Below are 13579 nucleotides of genomic sequence, written 5' to 3' on the forward strand. Positions count from 1 at the left end.
ATGGCCACTCTCTTGCCCTATTTTCCTTTTCTTTCCCTCCGTCCACCTCCACCTCTCTCTGCCTTCTAGAAAACCAGCCCTCATTTCTCCTGCTCTCCACTGCAGCACATCCACAGTAGAGTGTGTGTGAGTGTGTGTGCATTAGGTGTGGAAGTGTGATGCTGTTCCAGTCAAGGTGGAGGCTGCAGGCTTGGTCCGGCTTCTCTGTGTCAGCTCAGTCCGCCATGCTGCAGATCCCTTCTTCCCTTTTTTTGTTGTGTGTGTGTGTGTGTGTGTGTGTGTGTGTGTGTGTGTGTGTGTGTGTGTGTGTGTGTGTGTGTGTGTGTGTGTGTGTGTGTGTGTGTGTGTGTGTGTGTGTGTGTGTGTGTGTGTGTGTGTGTGTGTGTGTGTGTGTGTGTGTGTGTGTGCATGTTCTGCTGCCCACGAGGAGCAAAGACAAGAAGATAATGACATGAAAAGTCACTTGGCAACCCCTAATTATGCTCGTTTCAGCAACAGAGAATCAAAATCAACCTCAAAAGATTCAGAGCTTTAATTTTCATTCCTGTCTAATGCAGTCAGAAAACCCCAGCAAGACAAATGGCAAAAAAAAAAAGAACTCTGGTTCTGCAGCTGCTGACTGTCAGGTCTATGATGCTGCTTCCCTGGAGGACCAGAAATACTCCACATCAGCAGACTGTTCATATCAGTCCCACTCTTCTGCTGCATTCTAGACAAAGAATGTTTAGATTCTACGTACATATTTAAGAGAAATTTCCATTCTGGTCCAAACACAACCCTTCCTTGTTCAGAAAATGATGTAGTGTGAGTTAACATTCAAGCTTCGTTCAACCAGATATTCTCCTCAAACACACCTGAAGTATCTGATCAGGTGTTGCTGCCTGTTGCTTTAAGAGGCAGGGTTGCATTGTGGGTTGTTTGTAGCCCTAATGTTGCTAGGCTAGCAAGTTTCATTCACCTGGCTTCCAGTTTTAAGTGACAGCTGAAATGAAAAAGCAGGAGTAGAAAACAGAGAAAGTGGTTTATTGATAATTATACTGCGGGAACGAAGTGGAAAGAACAGTCAGATGACCGACAGTCATGGAGACACTCAGGTATCACCATAGAAAGTATGTCCAAATGATGGTCTGGAAAATGCAAACCAGTACAGAAAATCTTCGGCGGTTTACCATGAATATGTGCAGGAAAGTTTCATACTACATGACTGAAACAGCAAATGAAAAAAGGTCACAAAAAGGTGAGATTTGTGTTTTTTTTAAAATCAAACAATGTGTCCAGCCAGTTCAAGAATCAACCGCTGTGTATCTTGAGTTAATCTTCCTTAAATCTAGTGAAGAGCAGGACAAAGGAGGTCATTATTAGTGTTGCAGAAGTACTGCACTGTACTGTACTGTTGCTAAAATGTGAATTTGTGTGGACAGATTTCTTATATATTTCAAGAATTGCATAAAAAACAAATATTAATGCAAACAGCAAAACTTGACATTTTGTAACGACAGTTCCTGTGCATAATGGGAGATAAAAACACCTTTTTTAAGTTCCACAATAGCAAACATTCAGCTGACTCACTCAGCTTCTTTGGTGTCCGTGCAGCAGGAAACATGGCTGACATCAGCTGACATAAAAGAATAATTAGAACTATCCCAATTGCAAACAGTTCCTCAACACTTCTCTCCATTTTCCTCTCATAGAGAATCACAGTTTTGCACTTTCTTGAAACATTCAAAAGTTCGCTTAAAAACCTTGCAGCTGTACTGTGAAGTATTCTGATGCCACTTTTGATAGAGAAATACATGTGGATGCAATACAGCAACAAATGAAACTCAGAATAAGTCTCAAATTAAAGCCTGTTTGTGTTGGATTCTGATGATGTGGAGTCTGTGTGAAGGCATTTAAGACACATAATCATACTTCCTGCAAAAAGTTGGTGTAATTCAGGGACTTGTGCAATTTGAACATCTTGGTTTTTTTTTTGTTGCAAAATTGCACACGCAGTCTGTCACAGATGTTACAATTTGTGCAGATGTTATGCATGTATGCATATTAATATTAGGTTTTGACCAATATGTTTTTTTCAGGACTGATGCTGATTATTAGTAATAGAAGAGAAAAATAAACTGGAACTAAAATGCATTTCTTGGTGACGATAGAATTAACAATAACACAAACAGGAATCCAAAACGTCCCTGAAATGTGTTTGTTTTACATGTGTTTAATTAAAAAGAGAATACTTCAATATGTATCCTTCAGTGTTGATAAGATATTCCTCCAGATAGGGCTGTGGGCGATGGTGACTATAAATACAGAGAGGTAGCTGCAGCAGAGCCAAAGTAGTAGCATTTTTTGGCCAATAATCAGCCAAACTGATCCTTAGTTATGTTAATCACACAGATTTGCTGAGAAATGAAAAGCCTGAAAGCCCTGAGGATGCTGCAGGTCAGTAGCTGCTGAGGAAGTCTTTGCTTTGAATGATAACCAGCTGTGTATTCTGCGGATCACCAAAAGCTAAGAGCCTCATCAGCTGTCGATGTGCATCCTGACTGACAGCTCGCACTGATTCCTGCATCCTCTGTCAGAACCGCACCCAGGAGGCCGGCGGGGAGGAGGCAGCGAGGCGTGAAGCCGACCTGCTGGTGCATTAATAGTTAATGCTATAATTGGCAAAATAAGGCAGCGCAGTGGTGATTCAGCCGATCTATCACACCCTGTCTCTGCTTCACTTTTTCACACAGGTTTCCTCTGCGCTGTGGGCTCGTGTTAATCACAGCGGACTCTGCGCTCGCTGTGGGTTGTCCACTGATTCAGCAGAAGTAGTATTTGTGGTCATGTAGACTGCAGACACCACAGTGGCAGATGGCCATTTCTCTGCTGCTATTTATTACACTCAGGAAAGTCTTAAAGGGAACAGAAGCTAATGGGGATGGGATCAGTTTGTAACCCAGGAAGGGCATTAAATATTGATATTTTAGCAGTTATCATCATGGTGTCGGTCATTGTTTTGATTTTAATTTAAATTATGAATTATTAAGAATTATTTTTGGTTATTTATGGATTAAATCTGATTAATTCATAATGATGTAGTAAACAAGTACAAATTCATGTATTTTTTTATGGAGCAAATGCAGTTGAATATGATTTGCAGAGTTATTAAGCAATGCAAAATGCTAAATATAGACACAAATAGACAAAAAAGACATGATGGGTCAATTCAACAGTCTCAAAAGTGAATATATTACCCAAACAACGAAATCTCTTTCCTCAAAGCTCCTACACGACATAGTAGCTTCTTCAGCTGAAATGATCCATTTTAATGAGCCCACATTTCTTTTACATAGAACACAGATTATCTCCATAAACCCAAAAGAGACCATAACATGAATCGTAAAATAAATTACGTAAGAGAGGTGCAAACTTCAAAAACAATGACATTCAGAGAAAGCGGGAGCCCAGAGAGTAGGCTGAGGTGGTGATAGTGTCTGAAACTCATCTGTACGCATATTAACATACTTTAAGGAATGTCTTATGCATATACATTCACTGAAATACATCCATGGGCTCTCTCTTCTCTCGATGTAAAAACATCTGGAAGAGAACAGACTGAAGTGTAGGAGGAGGCAGACAGAAAAACAAACTAATCTGCATGAAGTTCATTTTACTGTTTCTCATTTATCTTAGCCAGTTAGCGTATTTTGATAGATTCCAATGTGTCCTGTGCAAAATCTAGCAAACTATGATTAATATTCACTGAATTAAGCAAACAATGTACTGGATTGCTGACCCCACCTTTAATAACTGTTATAAGAGGAGTTACGTATTGATTCAAATATTTATGGAGCTCCTCCTGATTATGTATATGGTGCCTAGTTTGCCATTCAGTTGTGAATTCTGTGTGAACTGGGTTAATGAGTCATTCTATACAATTTTAATGATTGTGGGCAAAACAAGAGGCTCTGCTTGCGTTACAGTATATCTCTACTACTTTGTATTAATGTAAGTCGGATTTAGCTGCTTTGTCTTCTGTTATCAAGTTAGAAAGCCATAAATCATACAAAAACAGTTTTTCTAAGATGCACTCACATCAATGAGAAAAGCGCCAACATCTGATGACTTAACAGAAGTTCAGACTGACCTTTATAAACGCTTCAACTCCTGCAATTAGACTTAAGAACTGTTTCGTAACTGCAAAATAAACACACAGACCTGCAGAATTAGGGGTAAGGTTGAAAAAGGGGGGGGGGGGGGACTTAATGCTTTTTAATAATGTTTATGCAGACAGACACATAAACGCAACTCAGCCTCCCTCAGTGATGCATAAAATATGAATGAGATCAAGGTCTGGCAGTCCCATAGCTACAAATATGTCTGTGTTTGGGTTGCTTTTAGTCTTCCCCTCCTCTTTTTTTTCCTCTTTCTCACTCATACACTCACACACATACAATACGTCAGTCTGCAGAAGAGCCCAGTGTTGCTCTCTTAGTGTGTTTCACTTATTTTGGGGAGAACTGAAATGTGGAAGTACTCAACGCTCACACAAACGCACACGCTCAGTTTCTTCTGACTTGCTTTCTTTGTCCATATTTGCTCATATTTTCTCCCTCCTACTCACACTTTGCATGTTGTTACACTTCTGCGTGCATGTGTGCGTCTTTTCCTGCCTCTGGTTCCACATCTGGAGGCCATTACCTCTGGGCTGGGGTGGATGGGGGGGGAGGCGGGGTTGTTGGGCTGGCTGTGCAGTGAGGTCATCGCGTCGTCGTGGCGATGCAGAGGAACAATGATGCTGTTGTCTCCAATGACGACCGAACCAGCGTCGCTAACGAAGGAGCAGGAGAGGGGGGAGGGAAGGAGGAGAGAGTTGAAGGAAAGTCAGGGAATAGAACTTGAGAAGAAAGAAGTAAAATAGAAAGTTTAATGAAGGAGGAGAATAATGCAGAAGTTCGGATTTGTGGGAAGCCAGTGTTGTGACGTAGTTGATGAGAAACTGTCAGAGCTGCCAGACTCTTTCAGCTACTTCTTACTAAGATCCTTAAAACCTGTATGTTCCATGTTAAAGATGAAGTCATGTTATTCTTGAGGTATAGCGGTGTAGTAAACTCACTGTGCTCTAAAAATGTGCAGCAGAGTTTGGTCTAAAAGAGTATCTGGGGAAAGGAGTCGGAAAAAAACTTAATTTGATACCATTAGAATGAGCAAGTGGCATACAAGCACCTGGCAGCTGATCTAGAAAAACAAGCAGAAAAACCCTCGTTTACATGAGTTACATCTGCTATTCGAGGAGTTTAACCTCAGAATAGAAACTTAAACTAGGAGTTAACCCTTTTAAACCCTAAGCGTTACATTTTTACTCACTGTGGGCTCATTTTTCACTGCGATATAAAGTCCTGCACCTCTATGGAAATGACTAGAAGTAGAGAGAACTCAGAAATGGCTCATGAAAAATGTCTTGTACAGTGTACCAAAGTTCTAATGGCATAAATCACACAAAAGTTGAATTCCTTTTAGGGATGTCCGATATTGGCTTTTTTTGGCAATAACCGATATGGGCTGTTTAATTAATTTTAGGTAATATCACATATCTCTTGTGGTGGAATTAATACATCATGCCTGATTTTATTGTGATGCCCCATTGGATGCATTCTCAAATACAACAAGGCTTTCAGATGGAAACATTGTCTGTGCAAAATAAGAAAACTACTTCAACTCAAGTTATAGAAAAAATGCCATATATGTGCCTTTTTTTTAAAAAGTCTCAAACAGTTAACACTCTCCGTCTCTCCCTCTATGAGTCCAGTAAACGCTGATGAAATCCAGGCATTATTGTATCGGTTTTCATGATAGGCAAAAAAAATGATCACGATATTGACAGTTATTACCTTTTTATGGCAACATTATGGCTGATAATACCAGACATCCCTAATTTCTTTGATTATTTATTTGACAAAAAGTGAAGAAAAAAACATGGAATCAACATGTACACCATTTTTCCAGCATATGTTGCCGATATTGGAGTAAAAATGGTGACTAAACACACAATAGATAGTTTGCTATTTACATTTTAATGTGATCTTCCTCTCTGCTCTGTGTAAACACTGCCTGCAGTTCATCTGAGTTCATGCTAAAAGTCCCTGAAGTTTCTGACCGTTGCTCACAGCTGAGTCACTAATGCTTCACCATTACGCTGAGGAGTGCAGGATTTTTAGTTTTTTTTAAAGAATCTGGTTAAGACAAACAGCGGTGGGATTGTTTCGCCTCAGGGAACTGCATGCCGCATTCAAGGACTGTCAGAAGATGGAAAATCTGATGATTCTTTCCATTTTTATGGGTTCTAGCCCAGATTAATGGAGTCATTTTTTAGAAGTTTTAAAGGTAACGTTCCTTTTACAGCTGACAGTGGTTCAGGGGATTAAATAGAAGAGATACAAATGGAAACTGCATGTAATGTACAACTCTTTAGCTAGTTTTTTAACAGCAGAGTTTATCTGTGTACATTTTAAGAAGAGTTTTTTTTTTAACGTTCTACTGTACCTCTGCTTTAAACATCCACCTAGATCAGTGTAATCAGATATACAAAAACATAAGTAAATACTTTGTAAAAATGTACTTATTTTTGCAAAACAAAACTAAAGAGGAGAAAACATTTTTACTGTTGTGCATAAACGATGATGAAACTGAGGAGAAGAGCGGCAGATAGAAACGTCAACGCAACACATTTGTGTGTGTGAATATGGAAACGATACAGTAACACGTTCACCTTCACTGTTCGCTTGACTTTGAGCAGCTCCAAACAGTAAAATCTCAGCGAACCTCCAGTGTTTCATAGTTCATGTGTAAATATGAGAAGTGTAGCAGAATACGACTCACTTCTGATTTATTCAAGTGTTGCAGCTGCTCAGCGACTTTACAGGACAGATACTTTCCAGCTGCAGTTATTTATGACACACTCTTTTTTTCTCGCTCTCTTGTTGGAGTAATGCAGTGGCAGTTATGTCAGTGTGTGTGTGTGTGTGTGTGTGTGTGTGTGTGTGTGTGTGTGTGTGTGTGTGTGTGTGTGTGTGTGTGTGTGTGTGTGTGTGTGTGTGTGTGTGTGTGTGTGTGTGTGTGTGTGTGTGTGTGTGTGTGTGTGTGTGTGTGTGTGTGTGTGTGTGAGTGTGTGTGTGTGTGTGAGAGAGTCTGTGTGTGTGAGTCTGTGTGTGTGAGTCTGTGTGTGTGTGTGTGTGTGTGTGTGTTACATGCTTTTGTATTCCCCAAAGAGTCGGCCAGGACCGCTGTTGCTGTTTGTCCTTATAAGGACGTCTGGTTTGTGGAAGGAGGGATGGAGAAAAGAGGAAGAAGGGGACGAGAGGAAGGTTTGAGATGGAGAAAGTGAAGAAATTATGAAGACGGTATTGAGGAATGGAAGGAAGAACAAGAAGTGATGAGGGTGAGGTGATAGTAAGGAAGAAATAACGAGGGATGGAGGGCAGAGAGGCATCGTGGGATAGATAGATAGATAGATAGATAGATAGATAGATAGATAGATAGATAGATAGATACTTTACTAATCCTGAGGGAAATTCAAGGATGTTGGGAGAAATGTGAGAAGGGAGGAAGGGAAGACAAAAGACGAAGTGTTGGAAAAGAGGGCAGTAAAAGAAAGAAAAACTGAAGAAGAGGAGGGAAGTGAGACAAAAAAAATAAAAATGGTGTCAGAGTTGGGAGAAGACGAATGGATGAAGCTCAGGTGAACCTAGAGAGTTAAAAAACAGAGAAAAAGAAAATTGGGACGCAGGTAATAGTGACCCATTTACACAAACTCCGCTTTGCCAGAGCCTTTCAAAGTCCGTGTTTTTGCAGTTTGTATTTCCAAAGATGTTCCACTGATGTGAAGAAGTGACACAGTTGTCTTAGTTTTTGCATTTTTCTCCCTCCTGTGCCTGTTTATCTGAAGTAGGAGGCTTCTATTGATGTCACTTTGATAGGCGCTGGAATAAATCTGCGGCCAGAGCGGCCAGAAATAGAAGCTGAGGCCTCAGCTGCAGGATTGCTTCTGTGTGGGCGGGAAAACCACCTGTAGTCTCCTCCAATTCTACCATAAGATCAGAATCATCTCAAAATGATAGTAGAAACGCAATGGTGCAGGTTTAGTCACTTGTTCTCTCCTCTAAGCGACGGCGATATACGGCTTGACCCATGCTCCCAGAAAAGCGTGCTAGCAGCAACCACATTAGCACAGCAACAGCTGTTATCAGCAGCAAATCTCTGTATGTAATCACTCATAATGCAGCACGATCAGCTGCTTGAAAGCATGACAACAAGGTTTTCTTTCGCTTTCATGTTTCACTGCGATTTCTCAAGTTTGCGGTTGAGGAATGTTATTTTAAAATCAGTTCCTGTGTTCATTATAGCGTCTCAGCCGATGAAAATGAAAGATAGCTAAAGTGATTAGCTTGCATTGTGCTCTCAGTGGGCAGCGCGGTGGATCAGCGGTTAGCAGTGTGTAGGTTCAAACCTGCTGGTCGACTGGGGCCTTTCTGCGTGGAGGTTGCATGTGTGGGTTTCCTCCGGTTTCCTCCCACGGTCCAAAGACTTACATAGCAGATTTGTGGATTTGGTGTGAGTGTGAGCTCGCATGGTTTTCTGTTTCTTGGTGTTGGCATCGCAAAGGACTGGCGAGCGGTCCAGGATGTACCCCGCCTAAAGCACAGTGTCAGCTGGGAAAGGCTCCAACCCTCCCAGACCATCCACAGGATAACGGCAGTGTATTTATACATACACTACTGTTCAAAAGTTTGGGGTCATCCAGACAATTCCATGTTTTCCATTAAAGCTCCCACTTTTATTCATGTGCTAAAATAACTGCAGAAGGGTTTTCTAATCATCAATTAGTCTTTTGACACCATTAGTTGCAACACTGGTCATTGATTAAATTCAAAAAAACTCTTCAAAGTTACATATTTGGAAAGCATTTTTTGCATAAAAACCATTCCATCCTGCCTTCAAGTGGCTCACATGTCATTCTACACCATTGTTTCTTCTTAAATGTGCCGATCTATGAAGTCCATGTCTCACCAAACCCACCAACAATTCTGCTCAAACACTGTTGAAACTACTTTTACCCAATGGCAGGTTGACTCATCGGAGTAAATCAGCCATATGTTCAACTTGGAAAGCAATTCTGAAGAGTAATGATAACATAAAGCCCCGTTGCAAGTTGTTGAGTCCTTTGGTTTGCTACATATCAAACCCAAGAAGCATAAATCTGTGCGCTACCAACCAATCCACTGCAGTTTCAAGGGGAATTTGTGGGGTCACCCAGACAATTTCATGTTTTCCATAAAAACTCCAACTTTTATTCATGTGCTAACATAACTGCACAAGGGTTTTCTAATCATCAATTAGCCTTTCAACACCATTAGCTAACACAATGTAGCATTAGAACACAGGAGTGATGGTTGCTGGAAATGTTCCTCTGTACCTCTATGGAGATATTCCATTAAAAATCAGCCGTTTCCAGCTAGAATAGTCATTTACCACATTAACAACGTCTACACTGGATTTATCATTCATTTAATGTTATCTTCATTGGAAAAAATGCTTTTCTTTCCAAAATAAGGACATTTCTAAGTGACCCCAAACTGTTGAACCAGTAGTGTAGATATAAGAGATAGATGGATGGCATAGTAACCAACATTTTGTACTGAGATTTCAGATTTTGACAAAATGCCCATAATTAAAATCAGTAAAAGTAGAGCTAAACTGCAAAACAAAATAAAAGCAAATGTATTTATAGAGCACATTTTAAAAAAAAAAAACTCAGCTAACCAACATATTGTCAGACAAGCAACAACAAAAATGCTGTGAATACATTCTAAAAATCTATTGGTAAAATAGTACACCAATACAAAGACCAGGAAATGGGATGGCAACTTGTAGGGTCAATATCTAAACTAAAAATAAATATGAAATATTAAGATCATTCATGTACATTTTGCTTATTTTATTCAGCTGCTCCTCATTGAAGATTGAAGTGAGCAACCAGTAGCCACGTTTCCATCATTTTTATGCACAATTTGAAGCATTGCGTTAGAAGTTAAAAAAGTTCATGGAAACTGCAAAGTTCGAAAACATTTTTTCAAATTTTGCAGGAAGTTTTTATGTGGTTTGTGACTTTAAAAATGGAAGCCAATAAATTCTGATGTAGCGAACATTTAACTCACGAGTCTGCCAGCTGTTTCCATTTCTGAAGTTTTCTTACAAACTTGTCTTGTAGCTAGCCAAAGTTTAGTTTGTTTTTTCCAAGTTTTTTAGCAGTTGACAAACAGCTGATTTAGTTTCCTGCTTTTCTGCTCTTTTTATTACAGTCTTGTGTGATGTAGTCCATAGCGCCACCTTCTGACAACGTTAGACAGCCTGATTCACTCCAAAGCAGGTAGTAGAAATAAGCTTATTTTGCAAAACTTTGCTTTGAATTCCCATGAGTTATTTGAGAACATGACCAGTGATGATAATGGGATGATGTTCAGATTTATCTCATCCAAGTCAGTGTTAACATTAAGGAAAAACAAGCTGCGGGACAGAAGATAAAACCAAAAAGAATCTTCTTTAGTCCTCAAACTTTTCATTTTCCGTTCTCTCATCTGTTCTTGCTCACCTTCAGGGCCTTCAAATATGACAAATTACTCCTCTGCTTCCCTTTTTCCTGACTTCTGCAATTTTTATTTTGCTCTTCCTCTTTCTCTCCCTTCATTCCTTTTTTTTCTCTCTACCTCCATGCTCCTCTCCTCCTTCCCTTCCTTCCCTCTCTTCAGCTGCTCCTCCCAGCTGTTTAATCACACATGGCTCATGCCTAAAGAAGAGAGGGAGGGGACAAATGGGAGGAGAGACAGAAAGAAAGAAAGAGTGGGTGATATACGGAGAGAGAGGCAGAGAATGCGAGCAGTGGGCCGAGTGTGAGGTACATGGCCAGTGAGTGAGAGATCTCTGCTTCCTCTCGGCTCGAGCTGCTTCTTCCCTCTGCTTGGATTATCGCTGAGGAAGGACCTCGTCTGGATACTCCTACCTTCTCGCTCTCTCTTCCCTCTCTCCTCCACCTCCCTCCCCCCTCTCTCTCTCTCTTTTACCTCTCACTGAGGGACTGCAGCTCTCTGCCTTCCCAGGATCTCACCTCTCGTTCTCCTTTCACCCCCCTTCTCCCCTGCTTCCCCCTCCAGGATGTCGTGTGAGGAGGCTCAGCTCCACAAAGAGAGGCTGCAGGCTTTGGCGGTAAGTCAGTGGCTTTTAAAACTGTTTGTGCACCACTTGTCTCTCTCTTCTTTTTGACCTTTCTGTCTGTTTGTTTTGTCTGTGACTTTTGTTCCGTGACTGTCACCTCGACTTCATCCCCTTTTTTTCCTGTCATTCACAGCAGTGTCTCACCTCACTGTCTGGCACCTCAGAGTTCCTGCAACTCTGCCATGCTCTCTCTCTCTCTAGTCACTTTATTAAGTCAGTCATGATCCACTTTTTTCCATTCAAACTCACATAAATGGCAGGAAAAAGCACCCTTGTAATCAAATTTGTCTCTTTTCGCCTCACGCTGAAGCTAACTGAACTTTGACTCAGAGAATCGGATGACGTAAACCACCAGCACAGGTCTAGAAGTCCTGGTGACTGCTGGGCTGAAGCCTGGTTGTCTTAACTTTATGTCATAGAAACCTAAACAGAAGCTCTGCTGCCAACTTGACTTGCAAAATACAGAGTCTATGTTTCAGCAGATTAGCTTCTGTGGTGGGAGGCTAAGTGCTTGCCAAGGCTATAAAAGCTGGAATAAAAATAAACCGTGCGCTGCATGTCAGTTCTGCATTGAGCACATTCGACGTCTGACCGATTTCTGCACAGTAAATTAAAAAGTGAATGTGCCCAGCAGCATGACATCGCCTCCTACGCCCATTTTCATCACATAAAACAAAGTGAGTTTTTGTTGCAACTGATTGTAACGTGCTCGTCTCCCTCTCATTCTGCTGCTGTTTGTCTTGCTGTTCGTGTCGGCTTTCATCTTCTTCCATGTCTCTTTTTTTTGGGGAAGTGGGGGGACAAACTCACGGGGAAGTTGGTGGAAAAACCAGTGCAGTTTCTGTGGCCAGATGTCTGAGGTTTTGAGGTGTATCCGCTTTCCAGCGTAGAGGGAAGCTCAGCTGCGAGGTGGTCTTAGAGTACGTTTCGATATTTCTGTGGAAGTGTTCGTCTCGATGCTGACAGGACTTCAGAGGGATGGCTACACCGGGCTTCAGAGCCTGGGACTAAATTTGGCGCCAGCGAGGAACCACAGCATACCACACACACTGGAGACGTACAGGCACACACAGGCACGTTCAGACGCACTAGTGGGGGGAAAAGAAGCAGCAGCAGCAGATGGAGAAACTATTTTGGCCACGTTGAAACATGGAGGCCGTACCAGGCTGCATGAAGTTAAAGCAGTCAGAGAACGACAGCGTAAAGTTCTCACGGCTGGATGGGACAATAATAGACCTAGTAGAAAATAAACGTTGGCCAAAACAATACAAAAGATTTGATTAATGGATCATATAAATTGGTTTTGGTTTGTTACACGAGGCCAAGAAAAACTAAAGCTACGTTTTATAAATGCTGCAGAATATTCAACCTGAGTTAAACACAGCAAAGATTGCTATTAACTCTCCAAACCTCAAAACAACTGGTGTGTATGAGGTCAAAATAATCCAATTGTCAGAGCCAGAAAATGAAAAACTGAGGAAATCATTGGGATTTAACTTCCCAACAATCCCTAAACTTGTCTTCTATGACAATTTGTTAACCAAACCTAAGCTTTAGATCATAATATTTAATCCAGATTCAAACGTTTGCCTAAAGTAAAACATTAAGTTGAGCCAGATTCTTTAAAAAACTAAAAAAAATCTGCTCTCCTCACGGCAACCAGTGACCAACAGTCAAGAGAGAAAAAATTAAGCTGAACTCGACTGAACTGCAGGCAGTGTTTAGCAGATGGGAGACAACTATGGAGGCAAATAAAATATGCAAATAGTAGTGAAACATCCATAGTAGGGCCATTTGCACATGTTGATTAATTTTTTTTTCCATTTTTGTGATTCATCTTTAGTTTTTCTGTCATTCTAGTGCTGTTTTAGTGTTCAAAAGTCATTTTAAATTTGCTCTTCTTTTAGTTGTGTTTCCAAAGAGCTGCAGGTCTTAATATGTGTCATGTGACAGAAGCAGAAGTACTATTAGATGTTTTACTGCATGCGCCAAGAGATTTAACATCTAGTTAAAGTCAAGCATTGAATGTGAGTAAATCATTTGGGCCTCTTTGTCCAAATGAGCCTCTGTCTCGTCTCAGCTGAGTGTGTATACACTATATCAGAGACAATAACAGCGCTAATAGCTTTCAACCCCAACCAGGCACTTAAACAGAGAAGGGTTACTATTACACTAATAGTACTAACAACTCTCTGAGGTGGCTGAGGGCTCTGGAAGCCACAGACGGAGCCAAGCTCTGGAGGTCAAGTGTAAATACAGAAGCTGGACTAAGATTCCCACAGAATCTCATAGAGAAGAGGAAGAAATGTGTAAAACTGTCTTCTGCAGG

General features: G+C 40.9%; 1 protein-coding gene across 3 annotated transcripts in view; it reads left to right on the plus strand.

Annotated features, from left to right (window-relative positions):
• Positions 1-13579, plus strand: part of palm2akap2 (palm2 and akap2 fusion) — a 107611-nt gene that overhangs the window by 463 nt on the left and 93569 nt on the right. For all 3 annotated transcript variants that reach the window (XM_055019088.1, XM_055019089.1, XM_055019090.1), the window contains exon 2: positions 11190-11241. In XM_055019088.1, the coding sequence (XP_054875063.1) occupies positions 11190-11241 (52 nt within the window). The remainder of the gene's footprint in view (positions 1-11189; positions 11242-13579) is intronic.

The sequence above is a fragment of the Amphiprion ocellaris genome, chromosome 17, assembly GCF_022539595.1.
Source record: "Amphiprion ocellaris isolate individual 3 ecotype Okinawa chromosome 17, ASM2253959v1, whole genome shotgun sequence".
Taxonomy (NCBI): domain Eukaryota; kingdom Metazoa; phylum Chordata; class Actinopteri; family Pomacentridae; genus Amphiprion; species Amphiprion ocellaris.